The following is a 12,459-nucleotide window of genomic DNA, read 5'->3' as shown; positions in this document are numbered from 1 at the left end:
ATTATTTCCCTTTGTATAAAGTAAACTTTTAAAAGATTGTCTCCCACTAGATTATTTGAACCTAATGAAGGATTATGTGAAACACTGGAAGATTCTACAGACAATTGGGAAAGACAAGTTCTGAAAATTTTCCTCCATTTAAACTTATGTAAATTTAAAAAATCATTGCCTCAAACTAAAATGTAAGTTTAATTATTGTGATTTTAGGTATAAAAAAGTATCAGATAACTAATTGCTAGTTCTATTATTTTGTGATACTAATAGTAGTCTCATTATTTGCATCATTAAAAACCTCGCAATAATTTCTGAATTGACTGTATCTTTTAATTTCTGAATTTACATTTGATTAAAGGTGGTACCCAACACTTTCACTGAAACTAATTTGGCTTGTTTAATTTTCATAAAATTTTGACAAAGTATTTACTTTGACCCTTTGACAAAAATATAAAAATTTCAAAAAATTTGAACCAACCAATTTATCAGAAAAATTACACTGGTTATATAGCAGTTAGACTAACTCTAATTTTGATCATTGAGAAGCTTAATATTCCCTTAACAACACAACGTAATTAAAAGGTTTAGCTGATTTTACAGAGTTATCTCCCTGTAGTGTTAGGTACCACCTTAAGTATCAATCTATAGACTGCCATTATTCTTTGATCACATACAGATGTATTGGTTCCTATTATGAAAATCATCTAAGCTTTAATTGTATTGTTTTTTTTTCAGTGTGAAAGAATGAGTAGGAAGCGAGTAGGAATTTGGGGGTCTTTACGGGTAGCTACTAGTAGCAGTATGGATGAAATGGATCACCAAATAGAAGAAGCCAGGTATTTACATGTTTCATTATTTAGCTGTTACAAATTGAATTCTTATATAGATATTAGAAGATGTGGTATGACTGCCAAAGAGACAACTGATCATCCAAGCCACTTTATTAAAGTAAACCATTAAAAGTCTTCAACAAGGAGCCTTGGCTCAGTAAAATTTATGAGACTTTTATGTCTTTTTTACTATTGTTATTTTTTATGGGGACTTAAGTTTGCATGACTATGCATATGCTTAATATAACAAAAGGAAACATCCAAAAAATACTACAAAGAGAATAGATGAATGTGTGAATCAACATATTTTGAAAAACATTATTGTTTAGTTTATTGATTAATGCTGGCTTAACATGACACACTTTTGTGATTTCTAGATCAGCATTAGAAGAAGTAAAGCATTGTTTAGATGAGAGATTACAAAGATGGCACAATATAGAACAGATCTGTGGCTTTCCTGTGTGTACTAATCCTGGCAAAGAGAAACTTGTACAGATGTTACAGATAGGTAATACATATGATTATCCAATAGTACATGTTAGCAATATATACTGTGGATTCATTTTAAGAGATTGTCTCCCTTTGGATAATATTATTAATCTGATTGTCTCCCTTTGGATAATGTTATTATTCTAAAAGATTGTCTCCCTTTGGATAATTTAAATATTTTGAACGATTCTCTTCCTTTGGTTAATGTGAATAATGTGAAATATTGTCTCCCATAAAAATTCCAAAGATCTTTTAGAGTACATACAATCTAATTGTCTTTCATCATGGAATAGTATTAAATTTTTTTTACACTTTACACAAGTATTCCACATTCCAAACTAAAAAACAAATTGAAAGAGTTGGTATTGCTTTGTTTCATAAAAAAGAATGGCCAACGTAGATTCAAGTATCATGTCATAGGGAGGGATAAATCCTACTTAAAAGGATCACTCTGATTCAAACAAATAATTCTCTGAAACTGACATCAAGATGCTAGATTTTTTTATTGACAACATATTTGCTTCTTTATTATTATGAGACTGACTTAATACAGGAACTTCTAAGGAAGAAAGATAAGAAGTTAGCAATATCCTTTAACTCTACTTTCCCCTTTATAGATGACATTCTTTCACTGAATAATTATTTTTTTTTTACAGTTTTAAAAGCTTAGCATACAATTTAAGAGAGGCAATATGATAAGTTATGTTCATCCTTCCATCTGTTTGTATGACATTTTTTCTCAGTACCAACAATTGGTATCCCATGAATATTGACCATTTATCTTAAAATGGTTTTCACTGATCATAGACCAAATAGACCAAAATTACTTGAGTGTGTCTGAAGTGCCCAACTTGAGCAAGAACCACTAAATCAAACCCAAATATTTGAAATCCAAAAATAACTTTTATTACTTTAATGAATATATTGACTATTTACATTAATAAACAAACAAACAATATGTCAAAATTTATAGTATTTGAATTACGCAGATTTCGAAAATTGTATTGCAGGAGTTCCACAGAATATATCGGTTGATTTAGGATTTAGGAATGTAGAAGAAGGAGAACTAGATGAAGATACTCCACCCGGTTATCCTGGAACTGGTGAGTTATCTCCCTTATAAAGTGGGTGTGGTTACTAATATGAGGAATGTTTATAAGAAAAAGGGGTGGAGTTAGCTTATGAAATAGGTGTGGTTTATATAACAGGAGTATATTCCAGAAAGGTTATGGGGTTAGAACTTTAGATTTCATTGTTTTATAGGAGGAAAAGCCAAATAAGAATCATGAGATCTAACATGTTTAAGTTCAGAATACTTATCAAGGTAAAGCAGAGCATTGTTAATGTATACTAAGAAGTAGCTACATGTTAGTTTAGGACTAGTGTATATATTAGATATAAAATATGGATGACCCATCATTTTTTTAAATATCCTATTTCATTTGTTTTGGTACTTTGTCTGCAAACCTCCAATATATTGAAGAAGGAAATTTATTGGAAGATTGCAGACAGTTTTATACTGATGAAGCGACATTTTTCTTTCTTTTGATATAAAAAACTAAAGCGCAGTAGAAAAATATCATCTATTTGTAACTGTAATATTTTCAGTAAACCATTGCTTTTCTGATCTTTCCACAACATAAGGGTCATTGGTAGAAAGTACTAATTATTTTGAATACTGTAAATGTAGAAATAGTTGTGTGCACTTATTAATGTGATTCTCCAAGAATTGACAAAAATTACAAGTTTAGTTATTGCAATTTCGAAAACAAATTCTTTGTTCCAATTATCAGAATTTGAATTCCTGGTATTGAGATACTACCAAGTTGCACTATGCACTTAAAAATGTGCACTAATTTCGCAATTTACAGTAATGAATGGTGAACCAAGATTATAATATAGAAGGAAACTTTTCTTATATTGGTTCAGGTATACATTGAATGCATGTACAAGGTCTAGGGATACAGATACAAACAAAAAAGAGAAAACAGAGCCCAGACCCCCCTTTTTGGAGAAAAAAAATTGGTTGATTATATAGGGAATCACTGAATTGTGACGGGAGCGGGCCCCTCTTAGGCAGCCAGTGGGCCCCCACTTATGAAAATTTCTAGATCCACCACTGGAAAAGAATCAGAATAACATCAGTCCCCAGACCACAATTGACCTCATGATTTAAAAGAACCAAATTTTCAATTCAATGCTAAAAAGTCAAAACCTAATAGGAAATAGTTGTCAAAAATTAAAAATACCATTCTGTTTGAACTTTCTTTAAGTGATTATGAATATTTTGATTATGGTCAAGGGACTCTTTTCACAAACAAAATCTTACAACAAAAAATTGGTCATAACTCCCATTGAAATTTCCATGACTCCCAATTGATTTTAACCCGCTGAGTTTTAAGATTTTTTTGTAAAAAGAATCAAAGTAGGTTGTGGAAACAAATAAGAAAATCTTGCAACAATGTAAGTATGAATTGCACATCCTTTTATTCATATAACTTTCCTGAAACTGTTACATTTAAAGTGTCATTATCTTAAATTTGAAACATGATAAAATAGTCATATTATATGGGAGAGTTTTTTTGATGGACTACATATAAACTTAAAAAGTTCTTTCTAATAAGCAGGCTTAAAAGATTGTCTTATCTAATAGGTTGTCCAATTGTAGTAAGCCGTTGCAAGATTTTCCTATTTGTTTCTAATTAAACAAAAACATGCATGAACATTTATGTTTATATACTTCCACAGTTTTAATTCTTTTTTTTTCAGATATAAAGCATTTGTGTAAATATTTTATATATTTTTTACAAAATTATATGAAAATTTATTCACATTTAAAATTGATAAAATTGCACATTATATATTTTACTGGCAGTTTTTATGCAGCACACGGTAACTAATGGCATGGTTCGCCCACCACCTTACCCAGGTAGGCAACTTTACACTGGTAGGCATGTGGTGTTCCCAAAAAAGAGCGCATCTTTTTTCTATCTTGTTTGTAGCATTTGAAATCCACCTTTTTTAAAAGAAATTTTTCTGTTTCTTAAAAGAATATTACACAACTTTGTGGGTTTTTCCAGAATATTTTTTATGTGAGTGTGTATGTATATATGTACTGTGCTTTTTTATGGCATCAATTATTATGCTTTTATAATTGTCTCTTATTTTTTTAATAATTACTTACTCACACATGGAATCAATTGGCTGACATATTTTTACAAGTCCGGATAGTAAAAAATACTGAAGAAATTGGTTTTATTTTGCCAAATTTTATTTTTAAAAGCAATCCAGCGTGCAAAGTTTTTTCTGCATTATTTTGTCTCAAATTAAAGTCAAATTAATTTTAGGTGAACATTTTCAATTTTACTGTGTATATTACATGTATTAAATTTTTTATCATAAATACTATCAATATTTGAATATTTGTTCCCAATTCACATGATCCAACATGTTGTGGGAGACATACATGGTGTCTGTCTGCCTGTCTGTGTGTTTGTTTGTCTGTGTGTGTGTGTCCGTCTGTCAGTCTGTCTATCTGTCCATCTATCCAGTGTTGTTAGAGCTCTCATATGTACTATTCATGCCAGACTTATGTAATAAGTTTATATCAACAATGTCTTGGATTAGTTTGAAAATTAGTGCCAATCAGTTAAGAGTAATGCCCCTTTGAAAATTGTTCATATGAAACATTGCATTGTTTGTGCACTCATGTGTACAATTCTTGTCAGATTTTGAAGAAATTTATAAAAGATATATATCATCAATGTCTTAATTAGAAGATTCTAAAATTCAGAGATGATTAATTATTTAAAAAGTTATACCCCTTCGTAATATTGATTTTATGGAATTTGCCATGTTAGGATTCTCATGTGTACCGGCCAGAATTTATGAAACTTGTATCATAGGGTTATATCAGTAATGAGTTTAGTCTCTTTTAAATATTAGTGATAATCAAATATTTTTGACAAGTTATGGCCTTTAGGAAACTTTATTATATTAATAAGAGAGCCATGGTTTAGTGGTTATTGCATTGGACTTCTAACACAAAGGTTCCTGCTTTTAGATTGCTGCCTCTAGGAAGTAATCATTTGACCTCAAAACTATGATTAAATTGGTTTTTGCATTTTAGGTTTGGATATAGGAAGATGTGGTATGAGTGTCAATGAGACAACTTATTTGTAAATCTCAAAGTGTTAATTATCAATTATGCAATTAAGTGTATTGTATTTTTTGTTATTGTCAGAAACAGTGACAACAGTTTTAATTGTACACAGTGGGAAGAAGATTTAGGAAAATAAAGATGTTTGACACTATTTATATTTTTCAAGAATATTTACAACTTTTTATTTTGCACTCATTATATTATATTTATATAGATATATATGTAAAATTAATGCATAACAGTTCTTATATGAAAGCACAATAACCACTGATAATAATTAGTGATATGAGTAAATGTCGCTACTAATAAACATTGCATCCTTAATGAAAGATTAAAAAACTGCAATCAGGCATCAACAAAATGTATACAAAATGCTAAAACTTTGTACATGTATAATCAAATAACAAATTTCTGTGACTAATTGTTGTTCTCCACCTTTAGAATTTTATTCAAAATTCCAACCAAATTGCAATTTGTTTTATCAAGCTAAACTAAATAATTGGTCAAAATTTTTAGCCAACTGCTGTAGAAAAACACAGTCAAGTTCCGAGTAGTTAGTTATCAAGGTACGAGGATAACGGAAGGTTGTTAAATAGAGCATACTTGATTACTTACAATCATATAAGATTTTGATTCTCCCAACTGATATAACAAAAATCAATGGCAATTGAATGGTTATTATATCTTTTTTGCATAGAGGCTTAATATGAATCAAACAAGATATGGTATATCAGTAAAACAATAATTTAACCTCACAACATAACAAAGACATATAGCTATTGTATAGAGGTCAATATTCAGTGTTTAACTAAAGACTACCTCTAGTTCGAAATCTTAAATGTTTGTTTAAAAAATTATTGAATAGTGGGAAATATAAATGTAAACATGAAATAATTTATTTTAAAATTAATGATATTGTCTTATAAGTAAAAGATAACATGCTGAAACAAATTTTCTAAGAGCTTCAATCTGTTCTCATGATCTGTGCTAATTGTTCTTTCTGTTACATTGTAACAGCTTGTTTATAAATATTACGCAGAGATTTTGATACATAATATTAACAAATTATTGCAAATATATTTTTAAAGAAATCACTGCAAACATATTTTTAATAAATTAATGCAAAACAAATTTAGTTTTATTTCTAAGATTGTTTTAATATTTAGCTGATTTATTTAAAAATAATTGTAATATCTTATATATTGATATCTTATTGAAACAGCTGTAAAATGCCAACCAGCCAGAACTAATACATGTAATAAGAAAAAGTTGTTCCGAAGATGGTCAGAAACTAATATGGTGGCACAGCCAAGTAAGACTGGTTTCTTGTCATACCAGTATAAGCTTTGATTTTTTGGGAAAGATGGCTTTAATCCTAGCCTTCCTTACATTTCTATTTTTTTTGGTATAGAATTGGAATCTGTTTGAAGCATCTTATGTTCATTTAGATTTTGATAATGCATTTTAATGATTTTTTTTGCCTGATTATTTCGTTATATTAGCTTGCATATTTTTTTGCATACTTAGCATATGCTGCAAGATATTTATTGTCTTTTAGAATAACTTAATTGTTTCTTGTTCCCTTTCAGTTTTAGCTTTAATAGCTGTTACTTGATAATAGCTTAAGCATTTGCTCTATGTAATTTGGCAGTTAAAATAGATCAGATTTCAAAACTATTGTTGTGATAATTAAAATGAAAAATGGGTTTTCCCTAAACTAGGAAATAGAGAAATAATTGTTTCCATACCCATCAAAACCCGAAAAAAGTGAAATCATTTAAAAAAAAGAGCATTAAAACAAGAGGCTAAAGAAAGACTGATATCACAAAGGTAAAAACTTTACAAACATCAGGTTAAAGACAACAAAAAAATCTGATCATAATACAAAACAGGCTCACTTATTTTTCAAAATTGATGTTTCATGATTAACATTAAACTGTTAGTGACTGTGATAAATAATAACAGTCTTTTTCCCATTTACTGTTATAATCAAATAAATTGGTTGTTACTTGGACACATTTTTATAGCAATTGTTTAAATAATAGTGAAGGTAGCTCTTTTACTTTTGAAAAATCTTTATCCATGTTAATTGGATTTTTCCTTCTAACTATTCATACTGGAAATTATAGTATTTCAAATCATTTGATACAGTGGAAAATTGTTTCTGGTAATTTTTTACAGCAATCTCTTCTGCTTTGTTTCAAAAAATTATTTATACACAGCAAAGAATAATACACAAATGTTTTGTAGTTGCTAAATGTTTATTTGAATTATTTGTTTGGATTTTGTAAGTTGAGGTATCTGTGAATCTCTTTTTTTTTAACTAAAAGGGCCATCATGGTCATAATAACAAAGGTTACCATGAAGGTGGCATACACAAATCATATGTCGAATAAAAACAGACAAAACTATTTCTCAACTTTGAGTTCTTTGCTACATTTAAAGAGTGCACCCAGCTTGATATAAGAATTTATTTCTTCTCCTTGAATGTCTTTCTGTGTGTAAAAAAATGCATGCCAATATTTATTTTCATTTTAATTTCCTACAATTATTTTTTTATATTGAAAATTAATTTTATACCAGAATTACTTATCACAACCAATTCAAGAATCATTTGTTGAAATAAAGTTGATTCACTTATTAAATGTAATAACTAGTTGTGGATAAGAAGTTGATGAAAAGAAAGTTGAAGGAAAAAAACCCTGCAAAAATAAAAAAAAACACATAATTTTGTCATAACTAAGGAAAGATATAATAAAGCCATTGTTTGTACTGTGTAATATACCTTACTTCTATGTTATAAAAAGGTTTGTTGTAGAGAGTTTTCTCATTGGAAATTGTCATCTTCATGTTTTTTTTTTAACTTAAAGGAATTCAATTTGAAATCTAGATTTTCAAAATGTTGTTATTTTTACATTATTTATTTTCATTTTCAGGGTACCCTGTACCAGGAACCAGTACACCATTGAGACCACACAACTTACCAAACAATCTGAAAAATTCAATGGGACAGTTGGGTAGCAGTAGCTCATTACCTAGGTCACGGACACCAAAAAAGAGACATTCTGATGAATCACATCAAAGTGATGACCTGTCTAGCAATAGTACGGAGACACCACCAGATACCAGTCTACCAGACAAACCAGTCTTTCATTTAGACAAGTATGTTATGTTTAATTTTATTTTAAAAGAATGAATTAGACTTCAGTAAGGTACCTACCCCTTATGTCAAATGCTTGAATATCAGTATTGAATGGGTGACCAGGTTACTGTTGAGCAAGTCAACAGTTTTGTATGAAAACAGTCAGTTATTGTCACTAGTAAGTAAGGAAAGCAAGACAACATAATCTAAAGCTGAACTCAAAACTTTGCACATGTTTAGTCTTGATATCCCGTGAATTTGTCTTGCCATTTTTACAGCCAGATTAAGAACTTACTAGTATTAACTTATATGGTACTCTTTGATAAATGTTTTTTATTATTATCATTATAACTGTTTTTTTGTATTTGTAGCAATTCACCTTCCCCAGAAAGTCTGATACAACAGCAACATACACCACCTAGTTACCAGCCTATGAAGGTTTCCCAATCAATGAGTTTATTAGGGAACAGCAAGCATTACAGTGATACTATTGGAGGACTGGGTTATATAAAGAACCAAGATCTTTTAAGACAGAACGTGCCTTTTGGAAAACGTAGTCAATCAGATGCAAACTTAGAAAAACTGAATAATTCAGCTCATTTGCTTACAAATCATAGCGTTGAAGAAAAGACAAAACCTAAAGAAAAAAAGAAGAATGTGTTTAATAAATTATTTCATAAGAAACATAAATCTTGAATCAATGATTGTTGTTTTTTTTAATTTTTTCTACAAAAAGGTTGTTTTGTTTTGTGAGGTTATGTAATGTATTCTGTTGTAAACCTGCCTTTAGGCTTGCCTAAATATATGTTGCTATGCTACAGAAACTGAAGGATCATGGGTAATTGTATTGTGTTTAAGACCATGAAAATTATTTTTAATCTTCTGATAAATATTTACTATTTGTAATGTATTGAACCAGTTGCTTGAAATTATGTAATGTTTATCCAAAATGCTGTGCTTTGATTTGTTATATACAAATGAGTAATGGTTTACCCACAATGCATTTTTAAAACAATATGGAGGCAGCATTAGGGTGAAATGATACATTGAAATAATGATGTTAGTTGGTTTCTTTTAAGACAAGAGAAATCCGACTAGAAGATTTAGATTTTTTATTTTGAGAATATATAAATGAAGCATGTATATTGAAGAAAACAATGTTTATTTGCATTTTTAGTCAAGCTGCTAATTAATTTTCTTATACTTTGACTTCTCGAAAATGATTTCTTTAAAAAGAAAAACAATCATACTCTCTAAAATTATTTTGAGAGGTTGAAAACAAATCTCAATATTTATGAAAAAATAATGAAAAGCATAATTGTCTGAAGCTAGTATTTCTCTGTAGTATATGTAGAATTTTAGAAAAATATATAACTGGTTTTAGGTTTTTTTTCAGTAAAAGGATAAAAAGATTGGGCATTACAATACATATTATTATGAAAATATGATGAAAACTAACATAAATGTTTATAAATGTATTTTTCTTTTTTCATAAATCTTGAAAATAGAATTTTAAAAACTGAAAAGGTTCAATTTAAATATACAAAAAGATGTCTCTTGCCATCATACTATATATTTCGATACATTATGCTATATTTTTTAAGAAGGAATATCCTTCAGCATTTAGAGCCTTGCTTTTGTTTTGAAGATGATGGTTTGGATTGTATTGCTAGTCTTAAGAGATTATTATAAATAAATTGTGTAAATTACTAGGTTTGAATATATATCTTAATATTTAATTTATTAGATTTCATTAGGAAGTAGAAATAACATTATATATATTAGTTGATGGATTTTTTTTAAGATAGGGCTCATATTTGGTGCAACCAAATGTATTTCTGTGCAGTTCAATATAGCTTTATAAATTACAGTAAAGACATAAACAGGTATTTGCTTCATAGACGAAAAAAATTATAATATGCTTACTAGGCAAAAAATTCAAGTTTGTTGTTGAAAAGCGTGATGGTATTGTGGATTTTTTCCTGAAAAAAAAGAATAAAACTGTTGGTCTCATTCAGTGTTCTTGTGTTATTTATACTTTGATTTTTGTTTGGATTTTTTTATGACCAAAAAACCTTATTTCCAAATATGAATTCCTGAACCTCTACCTCTTTTGTTGGTGAGATGGAAGAACTTGTGTTATTTTATGATCTCTACTCTGAATAATAGATTTTTATAGTTATAAATCTTTTTTCCTTTTCATTTCAAAATACTGAGTTGATACATCTTGAAATACTGGTTATATTGGTAAACAAGATTTGAAATTTTTTCATGAGATTTTCTGTTTTTTTATCCAAATTATATCTTTTTCATTTTATTTTTTTCAAATTGAAAAATAACAGGAATGAATTGATAAGTTTTCACATCCATTTTAAAACAAATAATGAAAAGATGGTTTGCAAAAGAATTGTTACAAAACAAATATGGAATACGGAGACATTTTATTGTAACCAAAAATTGTTCCTATAACCAAGACAACAAATTGGTTGTATTTTGTTTCTTGAAAGATGGTCAAATTATTTTTAGATTTGATGAAGAATCTATATTATGGTTAAAAGTTTTGGTGTTGAAATATAAATTGCTAAGTTGAAATATAGGTAAACTTGTGTTATCAAAGGCCGATTTTAAATTTGAATTGCCCTTTTGCAAGAAAATTGTTTAACACATGCAAGTTTTCAATTGTAATATATTTATAGTTGCTTCAGGAATATTGATATAGGATGCTCATTTTATAGTGCTTGTCTGTTTTCAAGGAAATCTCATCACACTTTAGATATGTAGAATTATTTGTAGAATTCAATAGATGTTTTATTATTGAGATATTATATGTTTGCATTTCAAAAACAGCAGCAGTTATCAACAGAAAAAAAGAAAGTTAAGAGGAAACATGAGATAAGTTTCATTTCATAGATAATTTTTTTGTGTAGATTTTAATAAGATAAAAAAGCATTAATTTCGTAGTCTTTGAAGAAAATATGTTTTTTTTAAATGGATGGGTAATACAATATACTCATTGTTAAAGGCAAAATTCTTAGAATTATATAAGAAATGGTTAGAATATAGTTATGTTCATGTGCATGTTTTATAATTGAACAGTTACACACAGATTTTTATTTTCATGCACATACCACTTTGAAATTTGAGTTGTTAGAGCTTGAACATGTATTAGCAAGTTGTGCTTCTTTAGCTCAATTCAATCATCGATACTTAATAATATGCATAACAATGTCGAAGTAAATGCTGGCATATAAAATGTATTGAAATGTTCTGTCAATTGATTTCTCTTTCCGGATTTATTGTTTATATTTCTCAAAACATATAGGGCAAAACATGTTTACAACTTTAATTCATCATTTTCTACTTTTGCAGGTTCTAATCTCATTAGATTCACACCAGGGGATATTTTGGGGATTTTGTCTTAATCAAAGAATTACCAGAAAATTAAATTCCTTTTAAAATATTCTACTTTTATACAAGAGTCAATGCATCTAAGTAGGGTTTTTTTTTGGCATGGTTGGCTATAAATAACTTTAGGATGTGTAAATGATACTTTATTCAAATAACTTTCAGCAACTTTTTGGACATACTATTCTTAAACTGAACTAAAGTTTTGGAGAACTAAAAGAATTTCATTTTTTTAAAAGGCTGAACATTTTACCAGAGTATTTTGTGCACATTTTATTTTTCCTGATAAATAGATATATATATGTTTATCTGTTGTTCATTTTATCAATCATCGTAAACATTCACTTTAGGCAATATGACATACTATAATTTGTCTTGATCAGTATCATAAATTTGGAGAAATACTCCTTTGGTTTATAATTAGAATTATAATTTTG

The 12,459-nt window shown here is 28.5% G+C and overlaps 2 protein-coding genes across 6 annotated transcripts in view; one reads left to right on the top strand and one right to left on the bottom strand.

Moving 5' to 3' along the window:
- LOC139486476 (stromal interaction molecule 1-like) overlaps positions 1-9,858 on the top strand; it is a 36,718-nt gene extending 26,860 nt beyond the window's left edge. The window contains exons 10-16 of one of the 5 annotated variants that reach the window (XM_071271361.1): positions 730-830; positions 1,202-1,332; positions 2,324-2,416; positions 4,189-4,242; positions 6,698-6,787; positions 8,412-8,637; positions 8,989-9,858. In XM_071271361.1, the coding sequence (XP_071127462.1) occupies positions 730-830; positions 1,202-1,332; positions 2,324-2,416; positions 4,189-4,242; positions 6,698-6,787; positions 8,412-8,637; positions 8,989-9,313 (1,020 nt within the window). In that variant the 3' untranslated portion in view covers positions 9,314-9,858. Of the gene's footprint in view, positions 1-729; positions 831-1,201; positions 1,333-2,323; positions 2,417-4,082; positions 4,098-4,188; positions 4,243-6,697; positions 6,788-8,411; positions 8,638-8,988 lie in introns of all 5 variants that reach the window. The other 4 variants (XM_071271362.1, XM_071271363.1, XM_071271364.1 and 1 more) reach the window with 4 other exon arrangements.
- The window catches only part of LOC139486477 (uncharacterized), a 302,400-nt gene that overhangs the window by 1,449 nt on the left and 288,492 nt on the right, over positions 1-12,459 (bottom strand). The window lies entirely within an intron of this gene.

This window comes from Mytilus edulis, chromosome 8 (genome assembly GCF_963676685.1).
Source record: "Mytilus edulis chromosome 8, xbMytEdul2.2, whole genome shotgun sequence".
NCBI lineage: Eukaryota > Metazoa > Mollusca > Bivalvia > Mytilida > Mytilidae > Mytilus > Mytilus edulis.
This window is presented reverse-complemented; position numbering and strand designations above follow the sequence as displayed.